This window comes from Mastigoproctus giganteus, chromosome 1 (genome assembly GCF_048544385.1).
Source record: "Mastigoproctus giganteus isolate SK-2022 chromosome 1, ASM4854438v1, whole genome shotgun sequence".
In the NCBI taxonomy this organism is placed as follows: domain Eukaryota; kingdom Metazoa; phylum Arthropoda; class Arachnida; order Uropygi; family Thelyphonidae; genus Mastigoproctus; species Mastigoproctus giganteus.
This window is the reverse complement of record NC_143575.1, coordinates 246,758,099-246,778,187: the sequence shown is the minus strand read 5'-3', so window position 1 is coordinate 246,778,187 and position 20,089 is coordinate 246,758,099. Positions and strand designations below refer to the sequence as shown.

At 36.9% G+C, this 20,089-nt stretch overlaps 1 protein-coding gene across 1 annotated transcript in view; it reads left to right on the top strand.

The window, feature by feature from the left end:
* kl-2 (dynein heavy chain 2, axonemal kl-2) overlaps positions 1 to 20,089 on the top strand; it is a 1,174,416-nt gene that overhangs the window by 58,785 nt on the left and 1,095,542 nt on the right. The window contains exon 7 of the mRNA XM_090369487.1: positions 11,018 to 11,223. Coding sequence (XP_090225613.1) covers positions 11,018 to 11,223 — 206 coding nt within the window. The remainder of the gene's footprint in view (positions 1 to 11,017; positions 11,224 to 20,089) is intronic.

The following is a 20,089-nucleotide window of genomic DNA, read 5'->3' as shown; positions in this document are numbered from 1 at the left end:
AAAACCAAGTTGTTTAGATGCAGAGGAAGCAATATTTGTAATGTGCTTGTGCCAAGAGAGAGAGAGAGAGATTAGAAGCCAGGGTAATCGCCAAAAGAGATATATCATTTTGCCTAGAAATCGGAGTGTCACTAAAGATAAGTATAGGAGCAGAAGAATCCTTTTTGCGAGATATAAGACAAGACTGAGTTTTAGAAGGGTTGAAATCAACTAAGTTGTCTTTGCCCTACTAGAGAATTACCTGAAGATCGGCATTTAAGGAATTGGTAGCAGATTTTCGAGAAGTTGAAGCTGATTGAGCAGGACAAGGTTTCTCAAAATGGAAAGTGGAATGCAATGTGCTATCATCGGCAAAACTATGGATAGGATTATCAGTCAATGGAAGAAGGTCATTAATATACAAGAAGAAAAGAGTGGGAGGAAGAACTGAACCTTGGGGGACACTGACATTAGTGGAGAAGTTAGAAGACAGATAGCCATCTACCATCACCCTCAGTGAGCGATAAGAGAGAAAACTGGATAACCAATTACTAAAAACAGTTGGCAAACCATAAGATGGAAGCTTGTTTAGACCTTTATGCCAAATACAATTGAAAGCCTTTGAGATGTCAAGAGCAACTACTTGTGTTTCACCGAACCTTTCCATTGAATTAGTCCATAAATGGGTAACATAAGCCAGAATATCTCCAGTGGATCGGCACTGGCGGAATCCATACTGGTGATCGTTGATCAGACGGAAGGTTTCTAGGTAGTTTAAGGGTTGGCGGTTAATTGATTTCTCCATTACTTTAGAAAGAGTAGAAGTAATTGCAATGGGACAATAATTGGATAGGAGGGATTTGTCACCCTTTTTAGGAACTGGCTGGATATGAGCAAATTTCCAAGCAGAAGGAAAAACACCTTTGGAATAAGAAAGTGAAAAAAGGCGGCAAAGAATAGGAGTAATTTCAGGAGCACAGGTTTTGAGAACAAGTGGAGAAATACCATCGGGACCAGGAGCTTTCTTAGCATCAAGAGTCGTCAAAATCCTTCTGACATCCTTTTGATGGAAGACCACAGGAGGCATTGAATGGAGCGTGTTGGGAATGGTAGGAGGTGTTTTACAAAGATCATTAATACATGAGGTGGAAGAAAAATGGGATGCTAGTAGGTCAGCTTTATCCTTGGCTGAAGTGAAAACAGAACCATCTGGTTTGGACAGAGGTGGGAGCAGAGATGGGCAAAAGTTGCTGCCAATAGCTTTGGTAAGAGACCAGAATGCTCGGCTACCATTAGAGCAAGAAGCAAATTTTTTCTACTCTTAGCCTGTTCAAACTCTAGTTTGGACTGATTAATAACTGCTTTACAATTGTTGCAGGCAGAAAATGAAACTGAAGGATTAGAAACAAGCCAATTACGATATGCAACATTCTTCTCTTGAACAGCCTTAGCACATTTATTGGAAAACCAAAGTTTAGATAAAGGACAAGATTTTAAAGTGGAGTGTGGGATAAAGGATTCCATTCCTGCAAGAATAATTTCACTGACACGATCTGAGCAAACGTTGACATCAGATGTTTTGAAACAGTAATCCTATCAAGGAAAAGAAGTAAAGAAATCTTGCAGGTCATCCCATTTTTCATTCTTGTAATGCCAAACAACACGAGGTTGGGAATAGCCATGAGATAATGGCTCCATTGGAGAAGAGACAATTGCCAAGTTGTGATCTGAAGTGCCTAAAGCACCTCTCACTTCGACCGTATACTTAGACGGGTTGTTTATGAGAAAAATATCAAACAAGTTGGCTATATGATTGGGATTGTCTGGTATTCTTGTAGGTAAATGAACAATCTGTGCAAGGTCATTAGTAATTGCAAAAGCCTCAGCATCTTGACCAGCTGGGTCGGTGTGACTGGAAAATGGAAGCCAGCTGGAGTTGTGTACATTAAAATCATCATGGAAAAATTACTTCACTGTTAGTAAAGTTGGACTGGAGAAAGTCAAGTTGCAAAGAGAGGAAGTCAAAGAGTCCAATTGATTAGTGGAGTTGGGAGAACCGTAGAGACAACAGATAAATATGACACAATGAGGTAGAGAGATTTTAAGCCAGAGAAAATGAAAGAGAGGAGATTCCAAATTGCCAAGTCTCTGATAGGGAATATCAGAACAGATATATGCACAAGTACCAGCTTTGTGGTGAAAGGAATCATACAGCGAATAAGTTGGGCATCTGAGATGAGCAGTAGTTGAATCAACCGATAACTGAGATTCTGTCAGAAAAGGTACATGGGGTTTGGCAGACTGCAAGTGGAAATGGACATCGTTGAGATTAGAATTGATACCACGTATATTTGTGAAATGAACAAGGAAGTGCTTGTGAGGTTTAGATCTTTTCACAGATAAGCTTGCTGTATTAGTTTGACAATTCATGGTGTATTTAATAATAAGAAAAAGTGGGTGGGACATGCTGTATGAAGTAATGAAATTTTTGGATATGGCGTACACATGGTAAGAATATACCCAGATCCTTGATATAAAAGGGAATACGAGGTTGGGAATAGCCATGAGATAATGGCTCCATTGGAGAAGAGACAATTGCCAAGTTGTGATCTGAAGTGCCTAAAGCACCTCTCACTTCGACCGTATACTTAGACGGGTTGTTTATGAGAAAAATATCAAACAAGTTGGCTATATGATTGGGATTGTCTGGTATTCTTGTAGGTAAATGAACAATCTGTGCAAGGTCATTAGTAATTGCAAAAGCCTCAGCATCTTGACCAGCTGGGTCGGTGTGACTGGAAAATGGAAGCCAGCTGGAGTTGTGTACATTAAAATCATCATGGAAAAATTACTTCACTGTTAGTAAAGTTGGACTGGAGAAAGTCAAGTTGCAAAGAGAGGAAGTCAAAGAGTCCAATTGATTAGTGGAGTTGGGAGAACCGTAGAGACAACAGATAAATATGACACAATGAGGTAGAGAGATTTTAAGCCAGAGAAAATGAAAGAGAGGAGATTCCAAATTGCCAAGTCTCTGATAGGGAATATCAGAACAGATATATGCACAAGTACCAGCTTTGTGGTGAAAGGAATCATACAGCGAATAAGTTGGGCATCTGAGATGAGCAGTAGTTGAATCAACCGATAACTGAGATTCTGTCAGAAAAGGTACATGGGGTTTGGCAGACTGCAAGTGGAAATGGACATCGTTGAGATTAGAATTGATACCACGTATATTTGTGAAATGAACAAGGAAGTGCTTGTGAGGTTTAGATCTTTTCACAGATAAGCTTGCTGTATTAGTTTGACAATTCATGGTGTATTTAATAATAAGAAAAAGTGGGTGGGACATGCTGTATGAAGTAATGAAATTTTTGGATATGGCGTACACATGGTAAGAATATACCCAGATCCTTGATATAAAAGGGAATACGAGGTTGGGAATAGCCATGAGATAATGGCTCCATTGGAGAAGAGACAATTGCCAAGTTGTGATCTGAAGTGCCTAAAGCACCTCTCACTTCGACCGTATACTTAGACGGGTTGTTTATGAGAAAAATATCAAACAAGTTGGCTATATGATTGGGATTGTCTGGTATTCTTGTAGGTAAATGAACAATCTGTGCAAGGTCATTAGTAATTGCAAAAGCCTCAGCATCTTGACCAGCTGGGTCGGTGTGACTGGAAAATGGAAGCCAGCTGGAGTTGTGTACATTAAAATCATCATGGAAAAATTACTTCACTGTTAGTAAAGTTGGACTGGAGAAAGTCAAGTTGCAAAGAGAGGAAGTCAAAGAGTCCAATTGATTAGTGGAGTTGGGAGAACCGTAGAGACAACAGATAAATATGACACAATGAGGTAGAGAGATTTTAAGCCAGAGAAAATGAAAGAGAGGAGATTCCAAATTGCCAAGTCTCTGATAGGGAATATCAGAACAGATATATGCACAAGTACCAGCTTTGTGGTGAAAGGAATCATACAGCGAATAAGTTGGGCATCTGAGATGAGCAGTAGTTGAATCAACCGATAACTGAGATTCTGTCAGAAAAGGTACATGGGGTTTGGCAGACTGCAAGTGGAAATGGACATCGTTGAGATTAGAATTGATACCACGTATATTTGTGAAATGAACAAGGAAGTGCTTGTGAGGTTTAGATCTTTTCACAGATAAGCTTGCTGTATTAGTTTGACAATTCATGGTGTATTTAATAATAAGAAAAAGTGGGTGGGACATGCTGTATGAAGTAATGAAATTTTTGGATATGGCGTACACATGGTAAGAATATACCCAGATCCTTGATATAAAATGGCCTCGACAATGCTCCCCGCATCACTACTCTGACTCCCTCCAATCACTATCTGGCAGAGTAGAGGTAGCAAGATTATACACTAGCTGATCCGGAAGCCTCCTAGAGAGTTACCAATAGGTTTGATCCGGTGTACTAACTAGCAGCCAGCCTGCGAACACCATTTTAGAGCTGTACCCTCGAAATGTAAGGAATTTGGATCTCGCCATGATATTCATCATAACCTCAAAAGTCATCAATCATACTGCATAATGGAAGAGATAGGGAAGGATTCATCGGAACTTAGCTCTGGAGACTAAACATGGGTTCCACCACTTCAAGCCTTCAATAAGCAAAGTGGTGGTATTGCACCGGTTGATGAGACTCATCTACCATCTAGAAGAGTCATCTACCACCTATTAATAGAGTAAATATTAATAATATAAATATTATTATTATTTGATATTCATAGTGAATAAGAATATTTACAATGTATTGTGGGAAATTCACAGTGTGCCTATCAAAGTTACTTCATCCAAGATTTAGAGCATTCTTCCAACAGATTGGAACAGTAGCTCATTTTATGGGAGTAATATATGTTTGTTTAGATGGCACAGTGCTTTTTAATGGGCAGAATTTTGGGAGGGCCCATCATTTGGACTTCTTTCTTTTTTTCTCTCTTGGACCTCTTTCTTTGGGGACACTTAAGATCTGTTATTTGTAAATCTAAATTACACTACTCAGTTTGGCTGAATTGGCAGTTTAATTATAACAGTAATAAATACAAGGTACCAGTAATCCTAGGATAATATACTATTTGGATAGCACCAAACTTAAGGTAATTGATATCAAAAGAGATCTGGGGTAATTATACAAGTCTGACATGAAGAGTTCTGTTTGTTGTTTGTTTGTTATTTGGTTTTTAGGAGCATTAGCAACTAAGGCCATATTGCTTCGGGGATATGCGGTGGTCATTCCGTATTCTCCGTATTTGGTGGTCACTGGCTCGAACCCTGGTCTAATCAAGAAGCGTGTGCTATGCACTGCTGCTCCTGCCCACCTGGCTACAGAGGCACCCATGAAGTTCTCTGAGCACTGAAGAAGGCTGCTTAGAGAGAGAGAGAGAGAGAGAGAGAGAGAGAGAGAGAGATATTGTGGTTTATTTCTTCATCTTGTTAGATTGGTAATGCGTAGGAAATTTTCCAGCAGGGATAAAAATGTAATTATTTTATAAGTCATCGGTTAGGGCACATTTGGAATACTGCATCTATACAGGCTGCAAACCTCATTTTAGGAAGAACATAGATTTATTAGAACAGGTGCAGAGTAGAGCATCAAGATTAGTTGGGTGCACAAAAGCATACTCCTAACACGAAAAGTTTAGTTCTGTAAATTGCAGCATCTGCAAACTTGGTCATCTTCATGGAGATGTAATTGGGGTGTTTAAGACTTCAAAAGGGTTAAGTAACGTAAATGCTGATAACATATAAAGAGTAATTTTTATAGGTTACACACACACACACACACACACACACACACACACACACACACACACACACACACACACACACACACACACATACAAATTTATTTGAAAAAGAATAGCTGTATGCGATGTGTAAAAATTTGCCTTGCATTCAGCCAGAGAACTGCTGATTGTTGGAATAAACATTTTAAGATTAAACTCACTAGAATGAGTTATATTTCTTCTGTTTTTGCCTGCTCTATTTAGTCTTTGTATTCATCCTTATCTACTTACATAGCTCCTTAGATAACTTTCTTTAGTATTAGTATTAGTAATGGCCACATGGGGCTTAGAGGGGAACAGGTATCCTGTGTGTTATCAGACACTCAGCCTAAAACACTGATGGATCCAATATCTCTCTATTACAGAAGATTTAGGAGAAGTCCGGTTGGCCTGCCTCCCTAAAATCCACTCATGCACTCCTTCTCGATGGTAAGCCCTGTTACGTCACTTAGGTGGCAACGAACGTGTAGAGTGGTTCTCTTCAAGACGCCTGGTCAGCGTGAAGAGGAAAAGACCAAACCCTCCAGCAATGAGAGCACAACAATACAAATGGCCCTCAGTCCCCAGCAGCTTTCACTCTCCCTCTTACGGCAGCAAGAGGATCAGAGTGGAAGCAGAGGGTGCTAAGAATCTCTGGGTACGACCAGGCTGCCATGCACGGAAATTGAACTTGGCCTGTTATAACGTACGATCACTCATCGGTGAAGACAGGATATTAGAGCTGGAAAAGGAATTAGAAAATGTGAATTGGAATATCATCGGTTTGGCTGAAACAAGAAGAAGAAATGAGTCACTTATAAGTCTATCAAGTGGAAATCTGCTGTACACCAATGGAAACAATGAAAGGAGTGAAGGTGGAGTTGGGTTTCTGGTCCATAAAGATTTAAAAAACAACATTTTGGAATTCAAAAGTACATCACCAAGGGTGTCAAGACTAATACTCAAGATTTCTAAGAGGTACAAGCTAAAGATTATAATGATTTATGCACCAACATCGAGCCATGATGATGAAGAGGTTGAAGAAATGTACACTGAAATTGAGAGTCTTTTAGATGAGCAGAAAACCCACTACACTATTATTATGGGGGACTTCAATGCTAAGGTTGGAAAAAGGCAAAACAGCGCAGAAAGAGGAACTATAGGAAATTTTGGAATTGGTGAAAGAAATAAAAGAGGTGAAAGACTTGTGGAATTTGCAGAATCTCAAGGACTGTCAGTAATGAACACTTTTTTCAAGAAAAGGGTGAACAGAAAGTGGACATGGAAGAGTCCAAATGGATTAACAACTAATGAAATCGACTTCATCCTCACTAACAGAAGATATATTGTGAATGATGTTACCGTCCTGAATAAGGTAAATGTTGGAAGTGATCACAGAATGGTAAGATGTACACTTGATATAGATGTAGGAAAGGAAAGGAAAAAACTGACTCGAGTAAATAATACAAAGGTCTTTGAAATAACAGAGGAGGAGAAAAAGCAGTATGTACTGGAACTTAAGAACAAGTTTGAGCTTCTGCAGACTGCTCAGGACCAAGATATCGACGAGGAATATTACAACTTTCTGAAAGTGATAAAGCCCAAGAAACCTATAGGGAAACAAAAATCCAAAGAAGAAAAAATTAGTCAAGAAACACTTGTCATGATGAACCAAAGACGACAAATGAAGAGCAAGAAAAACACTGACAGGGAGAAAATTGAGTATACTGAGTTATGCAAAGCCATTAGAAAGAGACTCAGAGAGGACATAAGAAGATTTAACACAAGAAAAGTAGAACAAGCATTAAGGGAAAACAAAGGATTTAAATCAGCAGCCCTGAGCAGTAATACAGAAAGATAAATGATACTGAAACTGAAGAATAGCGATGGTGTACTTATAAACAGCAGAGAAGGCATAATTCAAATAGCAGAAGACTACTATAGAGAATTATACAAGGAGCGAGGGAATGATACCAGCAGTGGGGAAGATGGATTGCAAAGTAGCAACACATACGACATACCCGATATTCTTCCTGATGAGGTAGAACATGCATTGAAGAAAATGAAGAATCGGAAAGCCCCGGGGGAAGATGAAGTTACTGTAGAGTTGTTAAAATTGGGAGGAAGAGACATAACACAAAAACTGGCAAGGCTCTTCACAAAGTGCATTAGAAAAGATGTGATGCCTAAGCAGTGGAATAATGCAATCATAGTTTTGCTGCATAAGAAAGGAGATAAATCAGAAATTGGAAATTATAGACCAATTAGCTTGTTATCCCATATCTACAAGTTGTTCACAAGGGTCATTACTAACAGATTAGAAAGAATACTTGATGAGAATCAACCGAAAGAGCAAGCTGGCTTTAGGACAGGATTCTCAACTATGGATCACCTTCACGTAATATCACAGCTAATGGAGAAAGCAAATGAATATAAAACACCATTATGCCTGGCATTTGTGGATTATGAAAAGGCATTTGACTCCATACAGCATAAGGCAATGTTTCGGGCACTGGAAAGACAAGGCATAGATACTCCATATATTATGATTTTGAAGAAAATATATGAGAGTGCTACATCCTTTATTAGACTAGACAAAGACAGTAGCAAATTTAAAATAGAGAAAGGAGTTTGACAAGGAGACACAATATCTCCGAAGCTGTTTACTGCTGCTCTTGAAGAAGCTTTCAGAAGATTAGACCGGTCGCAGAAAGGAGTCAATGTGAACGGAGAGTACCTAAACCATTTACGATTTGCAGATGACATTGTGGTCATAAGCCACGATCCCAAAGAATTAGAGGAAAATCTTAATCAGTTATGCACAGTTAGTAAGGATTTTGGACTAAAGATGAATATGGCTAATTCATCTTTAGCACAGTTAGTAAGGAATTTGGACTAAAGATGAATCTGCAAAAGTAATGATGAACAAGTATGCCACGGAAAGGGAAATAATGATTGAAGGAGCAGTAATTGAAAAGGTGGAGTCATATACTTATCTGGGACAAGTTATTAGCTGTAATAATGATAAATGGCTGGAAGTTAAGAGAAGAATAAATTTTGGATGGATAGCATTCAGGAAATATAGCCACATACTGAAGAGCAATATCCCAGTTTGTCTGAAACGTAAAATAATGAATCAATGTATACTCCCCACCATGACTTATGGAAGTGAAACTTGGGCACTCACCAAAAGAATGGAAGAGAAGCTAAGAACTACACAGCGAAGAATGGAACGAATTATATTGGGAATCAGACTGTTAGATAAGAAGAGAAACACATGGATTAGGCAGCAAACTCAAGTAAAGGACATTCTTACCAAAACTAAAGAACTAAAATGGTCTTGGGCAGGACACATAGCTCGAAGCCATGATGACAGATGGACTAAGAAAATAACAGAATGGTACCCAAGAGGGGCTAGAAGAAAACCTGGAAGACAAAGGCGGAGATGGATAGATGAAATTCATGAGTTTTTGAGTAGTAAATGGATGGCCAGTGCCAAAACAGAAGGAACTGGAAAGTTGCTGGAGAGGCCTTCATCCTACAGTGGATTGAAAATGGCTGATGATGATGAATGGCCACATGGTGCAAGCCATGGAAGCCTATGGCTTATGCTGCACCAGCCAGAAAAAAAAATAAATAAAATAAAATAATAAAATAAAATAACAAAAAATACATAAAATAAAATAATAAGAATAAAAACAATAATAATAAGAAGAAAATTAAAAAAAATAATAAAACTAAAAATTAATAAGAGAAAAGGAAATGGACAACCTATGCATTTCACTCCTCCCTTGGGTAATTATCAGGCTGACCTTTGAATTTCCCCAGACTGTCAGCCTCTACCACTTATTCCAGTAATTTATAACTCGCTAGCTAAAATAAAACTTCCTGCAATCCAGTCTAAACAACTCGCTCCCCCCCGTAACTTAAAATTATGGCCCCTAGTTCTAGATTCATTTATGACCACAAAAATTTCGTCCTTATTCATTTTGCTTATGCCTCTCAGAGCCTTAAACACCTCAATCAAGTCCCCTCTAAGGTCTGCAACCCACATATTCAAAGTCTTTCCTCATATGGATGCCCTTTTGCCAATCTCATCAGGCGAGTTACCCATCTTTGTCTTTCAAGAAGAACAATGGTTTCTTTAGGTGTGGTCTCCATACTTGAACACAGTATTCCAAGTGTGGTCTAACAATAGCCTTATATAATGGGATTATGACTTCCTTATCCCTACTAGTGATTGTTCGATAAATCATTGATAGGACACCATGGGTCCTCCTTGCAACCAGTGTACAATGCTCGGAGAACTTAATATCTGATCGCACAATAATACCCGTCCCTTTCCTCCACTACCGGCTTTAGTTCAACTCTGCCAAGTGTATAAGTTATTTTGGGGTTACTGTTCCCCAGGTGCAGTACCTTGCACTTTGCTGAATTAAAGCCTAGCTGCCATTTTTCTGACCATCTTTGAAATCTATCTAGGTCATTCTGAAGAAGCTCTGCTTGGCGGCAATCATAAACTACTCTACCAATCTTTACATCATCTGCAAATTTAGATATCATACCCTCTATCCCTTCATTGATGTCATTTATGAAAATCAAAAACAACAATGGTTCTAATACTGATCCTTGAGGAACTTCACTTCTTACATGAACCCAATCTGAGGAATAACCATTTATCACAACCTTCTGCCTCCTGCCCTGTAGCCATCCTGCTATCCATCTAAGGATTTTCCCAGTGATTCCAACCTGTTATAGCTTATAAAATAACCACTCATGTGGGACTGAGTCAAATGCTTTGCTGAAATCCAAATAAATAACGTTGAAATTATTCCCTAAGTCCAGCCCTTGAGTGACCCTGTCAAAATAGCTAACCAAATGCCATTAACTCCAGAAGCCTTACTGGCCTGTAGCGAATAATTCTTGTTAGTTACTCACTAAGTTCACCCTTAAAAGGTAATTTTTTTTGTCATTTCTTTAGACAGTTGTGTACTTTCTTCACCCTTATTCTGCCTAATGAACTCTACTTAGAGGACATACATTGTATCAGTGATTCAGGATTGTGTTTTTAATTTTCCATTATTAGTGTGTAGCGAAATAATAAAGAAACACAAACTATTTTATATTATGCATCTGTCTATATCCTTGCTGTTTTATGAGAATGATCTGCTCAGGTCAGAAAAATAAAGTGCAATATTTGTTTTATTAATACAAAACAAAATTTTCTTATTTATAATTTATGTCCAGGTGTGTGATTGTCAGATGCAGTTCTGTCGATATACTGATGGTGAACAGGAGCCATATATCATTCTTAGTGGTCATCATGGTAAAGATATTATTCAACAGTTGAGTGCTATTGAAGAAGTTTTTATGGGAGCTTTAAATAAGCTTAGTCAAGTGAAAGAATTTGCATTTGAAGTTCGATCAACCGTTTGGCACGATCATTATAGCAAGTAAGAATTTTTTTTACTGATCCAAAATATTGAAATTAAGACATTAGCATGTTTTCCTTTTTTCTGCATGTGTCTGAACTCTGTTATGCTTCTTTATTTAAATATTTATAATATTTAAAATATTTAAAAGTAATTTTGATATCATATACTTGATTTCAGGAAATATTTTGATACTGTTGCACATAAAAGACTTCTGTACAAATTGGAGCAATGTGGCATTAATGGCAAGTTGGTGCTATGGATAAAGAAATGGTTGAGTGGGAGAAGACAGAGTGGTAATAAGGGATGTTGCTCTTTGTGGACTAATGTTATTTGTGGAGTACCCCAGGGTTCGGTGTTGGGCCCATGGTTGTTTTCTATATTTATCAATGATATTGATGAAGGCATATCAGGCTTAATGTCCAAGTTTGCAGATAATGCAAAGGTTGGAAGGGTGGTTAATGACAGTATACTACTGCAACATGATCTAAAAAAGTTTGTCAGATGGAATGAGAAATGGCAATTGAAGTTTAACATTGATAAATGCAAATACTGCATATGAGTAGCAGTAACCCCAGAGTAATGCACCAACTGAGTGGTACTGCACTCGGGATACTGGAAAATGAAAATGACCTGGGGGTGATTGTGCAGTCAGATATGAAGTTCTCCAAGCAATGCAGACAGGCTGCCAGGACAGCTCATGGGGTTTTGTCAGTGATATATACAGGAATTTTGTTAGCATAAATTCAAGGAGGTGATTATCCCATTGTATAAGGCAGTGGTCAGGCCACATCTTGAGTATTGCATACAGGTCTGGAAGCCTCATATTAGGAAAGATGTGGAGCTGAGAGAGAGAGAGAGAGAGAGAGAAGGGCAACGAGATTGGTGAGTGGAACAAAGGCATGCTATAACAAAGAAAGGCTTCAGTTCTGCAAATTGTAGCATCTGGAGACAAATTGCAGTATCTGTAAGGTGATCTGATTGAGGTATAGGTTTTGAATGGATTAGGCAAGCTCAGTGCTGAAGAGATTCGTTCTCTTACTCAGACCGCACACATGAGGGAGTAAAATTCAAATTGAGGAAGGATGGTTGCCTAATAGTTGTGAGGAAGTTTGCCTTTAGCATTTGGTGGAACAAACTAGGAGTTTGGTAAATAAATTTGATGAATTTGAGGTATTGCCCAAAGCATCAAAGGCAGATATTGTTGGGATATCAGAGACATGGTGTCACACAGATATAAGGAATGCAGAACTGGAATTTGGGGAGTACAACGTCTACAGAAAGGACAGACAGGAGGATAGGAAGGGAGGAGGCTATTAGTTAAGAAACACATAAAATCCAAGGAAGTGAAGCCAGTCGACATCGCTGGACAGTGCAGTGTCGAGTCAGTTTGGTGTGATATAAGCATTGGGAGATCAAAATTGAGAGTAGGAGTGTGCTATAGACCTAATGACTGATGAGTATAATAAGAAACTGTACAGGGAAATAGAGAGGGCCAGTAAATCAGAGAGTCTTATAATGGGGGATTTTAATTTCCCAGATATTGACTGGAATTTGTGGGTTGGTCACTCACACATTAGCAAGGCTTTTGTGGATTTATTGGATGATTGTTTTCTATATCAGCATGCTTGAGAGGCAACTAGAGGGAGTAATACTCTTGATTTGATTATCAGTAGTGATTCCTCATGCATTAAGAATCTGCAGATAAAGGAACCACTAGGTAGCAGTGATCACAGTGTGCTGAAGTGGGATTTACTCAAAGAGGTAACTACCATCAGGGGTAAAGGGAAGGGTTATTGCTTTCGTAAAGTGACTACGATGGTCTGAGACAGTATTTAAATTCTATACAGTGGGACCAACTGATGATGATGTTACCAACAGCAAATTCAAAATGGGAAGCATTCAAAGAACTTATCTTGGAAGCTACTAGGCTTTACATACCAACTGAGAAATATTGTTCAAGGTTTAGGCCTAAATGGATGTCAGATAAACTAATGAGACATATGGCAGAGAAGAAAAATGCATGGGATACATATAAATTAACACATGACACAGAAGCCTATGATAGATACAAGTTGATCTGTAACCAAGTTACAAAGGAGGTTAGGCAGGCGAAGGCAGATTACGAGAAATCTTTGGCAAGGGATGCAAAGAAAAACAGGAAAGAGTTCTTTACATATGTAAACTCTAAAAAGAGGGGGATGAATCAGATTGGTCCACTTGATATCGATGGGTCAACTGGTGATGATCCTGCTCAGGTAGCTAACAAACTAAATGAATATTTTGCATCGACATTCACACATGAGGAGTTATTCAGGGAGGGGAATGCCAGAGACGTATTCAACTCTGGCAGTAAGCTAGAGAATCTGGTAATAACTGAGAGTAAAGTGGAGGAGAAATTGTTGAAGATAAACACAAGAAAGGCACCTAGGGTGGATGGGATCTATCCAGTTATATTAAAGGAGGCAGCAAAGGAAGTAAGCAATCCATTAGCCATAATTATGAGGGCTTCCTTGGACTCAGGGGAGGTACCCACAGACTGGAGATGTGCAAATGTGACCCCAATTCACAAAGGAGGATCAGAGGCTGACACAAGTAATTATAGACCTGTGAGTTTAAGTTCTGTTCCAGGAAAATTAATGGAGGTACTGGTTAAAGAAGCACTGCAGGATCATCTAGACAAGACTTCAGTTATAGCTCGGACACAGCATGGTTTTGTTAAGGGGAAGTCTTGCCTGACCAATTTGATTGGATACTATGATGCAGTCACAAAAGAACTGGATGCAGGGAATAACTTTGATATTATATATTTGGATCTTAGAAAGGCAAAATAACCTCTCCTGACTTCCCCCTTTCAATAACTTGTTAATCTGGTGAGTATGAACTTGGCACACCCAGGGTCCTGAGCTGGATATCATCGTTCTTCTCTTTCTTGGTGATTCCCTTCTACTTCTCTCTCTCTCTCTCTCTCTCTCTCTCTCTCTCTCTCTCTCTCTCTCTCTCTCTCTCTCTCTCTCTCTCAGGGTAATTCAGAATTTTTTTTTTTTTTTTTTTTTTTTCCGTTGGTGCAGAAAAAGTCTCCAGGCTTCCTTGCATCATGTGGCTAATAATAATAATATTATTAAGAGTAATATTAATATATTAAGAATATTAAACTTCCATCTGGTGTGGAAGTTGATTTAAGTAAAATTTTTACTTAAATCAACTTCAAGGTTGATTTAAGTAAAATCTTTACTTAAATCAACTTAAACAATGTTTAAGTAAATTCAAGGAAAAACTAGACAAACTATTGGAGGGACATATAAAGTATGTCTGATGAATGGCGGCAACTGGAACATCAGTTTAACTCTGCCGTGTTTCACTGTGGTGATAAAGGATATTCTGTAGAAAAACAGAACTAAACATGAAAGAAACCATTTCAAGGTAAATTTGGGATTCAAATTGAAGGAAATTTTTAGTGTTAGATTTTCTTTAAAATTGGGGGGAACCATTTAGAGAGATAGGTAAACTGAAATAGTTAACCACTCAACTGTTTGCAAGAAAAGTAATTATACAGAAAATTACACAATATTAAACAAATAGTTATACAAACTGTTATCATGAAAAAAAATTATGCACAAAATTTACAAAATTATACAGATGCAAAATATACAAAATTATACAGATGCAAAATATACAAAATTATACAGATGCAAAATATACAAAATTATAGAGATACAAATATACAAAATTATAGAGATACAAATATACAGAAATGTTCAGAATTATACAAATATACAGAAATGTACAGAATTATACAAATATTCAAATAATTATACAAAGAAATTATTACATATTCAGAAAAAAGAGGGGGGGGGGAGAATTTAACCATTAAAAATTAATAAATGTCCACTCCATCAATAAATGTCTAATCTGTTCAAGACATGAACAGGTGTTTACACAATAAATTTTACAAGATAATAACATAAATTATGTTATTTTCCATGAGATTTCATAATGTTCAAGTTGTGATTAGAATAAAATAAGCAATGAAAAATTTCAGAGTAAAAAATATCGAGCAAATGGTTGAGATGAATATTACTGCTTATACAATTTGTGCTACCAGGCTGATAGCAACAAATAAGTTTTTGAATACTTAAAATTAATAATTTAATAAATTTAAGGTAGAAACTTAGTGAAGTTCTGAAAGAATTTTGGAACTATGAATGAATTTAAGAAAGTTTAGGTAATTTAAGAAAGTTAAGTATTGATTGATAAATGGAAAATAGATTTATAATTCAGACAATAACTGTCATCTTTTAACAAGAATTCTTTTAACTATTAGAGGGAATGAACAGGTGAAATGGGAGCTATCGTTTTTTTTTTTTTTTTGTCTGATGATGTATAAGCTTGCTTTCTACATTGCTAATGCTAATAATATTGCAAATTTAAATTTCAAAATATTATTAAGATGGGCAATAGTACTAAGATTTTCTGTAAATGCAGATAGACTGAATTTTGAACAGGATTTGAATTTCATTTGAACATGGTATTTATTTAAGCAATTCAGTTATAAGTATAGTATTTATGAAGTATTTCAGTTGTGCATAGTATTTACTTTTTTCTTTTCAGAAAGTCTGTCATTTGAAGGAGGATAAAGTTTGGTGCCCTATAGCCATCTCATCTTCGTTTTTTTTTTAAAGCTTTACCAATGTACTCTTCCTTTTCACTTCTTAGATTTTTTCTGCTTAATTTATCACATACTTTATGGTAAAAAAGAGGGGAAAAGAGTATCAATGGTCACACACTTAGTGTAAAAGTTGTTTCTGAAATCCGACACCATTTGATTCTGTGAGATATCTGATGTAATCACTTTATTAGAAATTTTTTTATTTGATTACTGGCAACCTTTTGTTTCTTAAACATTTCTTGTTTAATAGTTTCACTTTTGCATAATATATTATGTAGTGAACCTGTGATACTTTTACAAACATATATTATGAACAGAGGAATAATATTAAGAATCTGGTGGCTACCATTTGATGTTAGTGAATTAGTAGCAGAGTAAGCAGAGTGAATTAGTAGCAGAGTAAGCAGAGTGAATTAGTAGCAGAGTAAGCAGAGTGAATTAGTAGCATATGGTTTGTGATTTCATACAAATCATATTTGTGCAAGGTGAAATCAAATAGTTTGGAAACTGAACTAATATTTGCAAAATGATAACACCTACTGATTCTTTAGACCAATCTCCTTTGAAGTCTCTTTGACACTCTATACACTGATTCCAATTCTTCTGCAAGTTCCTAATAGGCTTCTTTTGGAATTTCTAATAGATCCTTTGTCATGTTCTGAATAATTTCCTGAGTCATTGCAAATCTGTGACCTTTCAAACAGACTTTAAGTTTAAACATAAAATAAAATCGTAGGGAGCAAAATCTGGTGAGTATGGTGGATAGAGGGTCATAGTGATGGAGTGGCCCAGAGTGAGTCAAAAAAATACAATAAGCATGGCCTTCATATTTGATCAAGATTGTTTTGTGTTATCTGCCTTAGAGAAGGCAGCCTTTTACTGAGAAGATTGTGCTTTTTTTTTTTTCTGGGTCATAGCCATATATACCTATATAGTAGGGAAGGATGATACGTGATTGTTTCCCATTAAGGTTATTATTTTATTAATACCACTCTTATACCACATGAAATTAATAATATAGTTTATTAGGCTGTTTGCCTACATTACTATACATTAAAGTGACATTTGTAGCCAAAGTGACTTGTAGCCAAAGAATTCAAGCTATTCAGAATCGGAGCAAAACATGAGACAATCACATTCTATTCCAAAATTACTTAGTCCTCATCATTTTTATTAGTTACATAAATAGAGAAATCGCTTTAATCAGTAAATGTAATTTTCTGAAAAGAATTATTCCAGCACTAAATCTTTAAACCTGGGGATATTGAATCTGTGGCATGGGCATTACTTGCTATCACGTCAAGAAGTGAACAAATAAATAAACAAAATCCTGTCAAACATTCTAGAATATCAAATAGTTATTATCAATAGTTATTATCAAATAGTTATTATCACTTACACTTTATAAGCATGTTACTCCAGAAAAATTTCTTAATTATAATATTTAGACTTACGGGAGAATGCAGTGGGTTGCGGCATTTTTTCATCTGTCTTATCTAGTTTTGCTGTATTAGCCATTACGATCTGTTTACGCATAAATAGCAATAGCTCTGAGTGGACTGGGATTGTATGTGAGGAGGGACTCCACTCATGATCTTCATGGCTTGGTTCTTTATCGCTTATTGTTTCTGATGAGTGAGTGATATCAATGGTAGAATCACAAGTTTAACATTCAAGTTTTCTGTTAATACCAAAGTTAGGAGGGATAGTAAATTATAGTAACTAAATTATATACATCACAACAACACCTAGAAAAATAAAATCCTCGATTGGAAGAATATAATTGAACCTCTCTAATCTGATAGTATATTTTCTGGATTGGCAGGTTTGAGGTAGGGTTGTACTCTTCTTTTCAATTATTTTTAGGAAAAATCAGTGAATCTGAAAAAGCACCAGAATTGGCAAATTTAGTTTTTGATGAGGCCAACTGTTCAAGCAGCATGCCAAAGATAGCTGTGCAGAATGGATTTAAGTTCAGAAATAAAACCTCTCCGTGTGTTCTAACTGCACGCAAGATTGTCCACTACTATTCACATAAAAGAATCAGCCAAACATGACCTTTATTTCCCCTCATCATCCCCTTATTATAAAAACATTATCCCATGTATTTTACCTGAACATCAATATGACCTTAAAATTGTTTTAAGCTTGTATAGGTGTTCTGATTTAAGCTTGTATAGGTGTTCGTGTCAGTAGTAACTGTGGGGGACCACTATTTGATTATTTGAGGGGGGGATTAACATGGGCTGTGTTAGGGTGGCTAAAAGGAGATCCGACACATGTATACTTCCATGTACACCAAAGCTAGGAGCATTTGACTAGTTGGGGGGCGGATTTACAAACAAATATATAGAATGAATTTTTAACTCATCTCAATCAAGGAAACAGTAAATATATTATTAAAAAACAGGTTGAATAGGACCAGCACATGTTTGCCAGAGGCAAAAGTTGATGATTGCAGAGCAGATATCATCTTTTAAGGTCACAAAAGGTGATATTTTGGCAGTAATGACATTAAGAGCAGGAGATATGAGGACTTACTTAACAAGTACAATGAAATGTTTAAAAAAAAAGGGCGTGAATTAGGGTTAAATTTGAAAGTGAATTTGAAAATGTTGAAAAAGGGCATGAATTAGGGTTAAATTTGAGTGTGTCTGCAATTCTACTCAGACACGATAGGAGAAAGTATACAATGAGAGCCATGTCAATCAATTTGACTCTGGAGAGATTGTGCAAGGCTCATGTAGAATTTTCTCAGTGTGGTCTGTTCTTGTTAACAGGAGAAACTGCTAGCTTGTGGGGATATACAGACTAACAGATTAACAGTACCTCAGGCTGAGTTAAAAGTAATTCCTGAACTGCTTCTAGTGGAAAGGGCACCAGCCTGGAGAGCAAGGTGCTGGGGATTTCAAGGCTTTCTGTGAGTAACCATGGAACATGTAAATACATGGGCTGTGTTAGGGTGGATAAAAGGAGATCAGGTGTATGTATACTTCCATGTACACCAATGCTAGGAGCATAGAAAATAAACATGATGAATGTGAAGTGCCGGTTACATCATTAAATGCAGACATTGGGATATTGGAGATATGGTGTCACTCAAATAAAAGGATGAAAAATTTGAATATGGGATATAATGTGTACAGAAATGACAGACAGGATAGAAGGGGGGGGGGTTATTTTTTTAGTTAAGCAGCAAATAAAATCTAAGGTGGTGCATCCAGTTGACGAGTGGTCAGTGAAACATTGAATTAGTTTGGTGTGACATAAGCACTGAAAAAACAAAAATGAGAGTAGGAGTGTGTTATAGGCCTAATGATTCTGATGAGTACAACAAACAACTGTATAGAGTGAGCCAGTAAATCATAATGTCTTATAATGGGGGATTTTAACTTTCCAGATAGACTGGAAATTGTTTGTTGGTTGCTCCCACATGGGCAAGACTTTTGTGGATTTATTGGATGATTCTCTTAAACAGCAGAATGTTAGAGGAACAACAAGAGAGAGACTTTTGATCTGATTATCAGCAATGCCTTCTTCATGAATTAAAAATCTGCAGATAAAAGAATGCTCTGCAGAACACTCACAGTGTACTCATGTGGGATTTACTTAAAGAAGTAACTAACATCAAGGGTAAAGGGAAGGGTTTTTGCATTCATAAAAGAGACTTCAATGGTCTCAGACAGTTTTTAAATTCTATACAGTGGGACCAATTAATGATGTTACCAAAAACAAATTCTAAATGGAAAAAATTCAGGGAAATAATTATACACACTATTAGGCTTTTCTTATGAACTAAGAAATACTATTCAAGACTTAGACCTAAATGGATGTCAGATGAATTAAAGACATGTGGCAGAGAAGAAAAGTGCATGGGATGCATATAAATTATCAGGTGATATAGAAAACTATGGTGAATATGTCACAAAGGAGGTTAGGCAAGCCAGGGCAGGTTATGAGGAATCTTTGCAAAGAAAATTAGCAAAGACTTCTTTAATTATGTAAACACCAGAAGCAAAGAGATGAATTACATTGGTCCACTTGATATCAATGGTTCTACAGGTTCCTGGGAAACTGAATAAGTATTTTGCATCTACATTCATACACCAGTTATTCTTTAGGGAAGCCAATGTCAGAAGTTTATCAAACTCTAACAGGAAACTAAATGATTTTGTAATGACTGAGAGAAAAGTGGAAGAGAAATTGTGGGAAGCGATC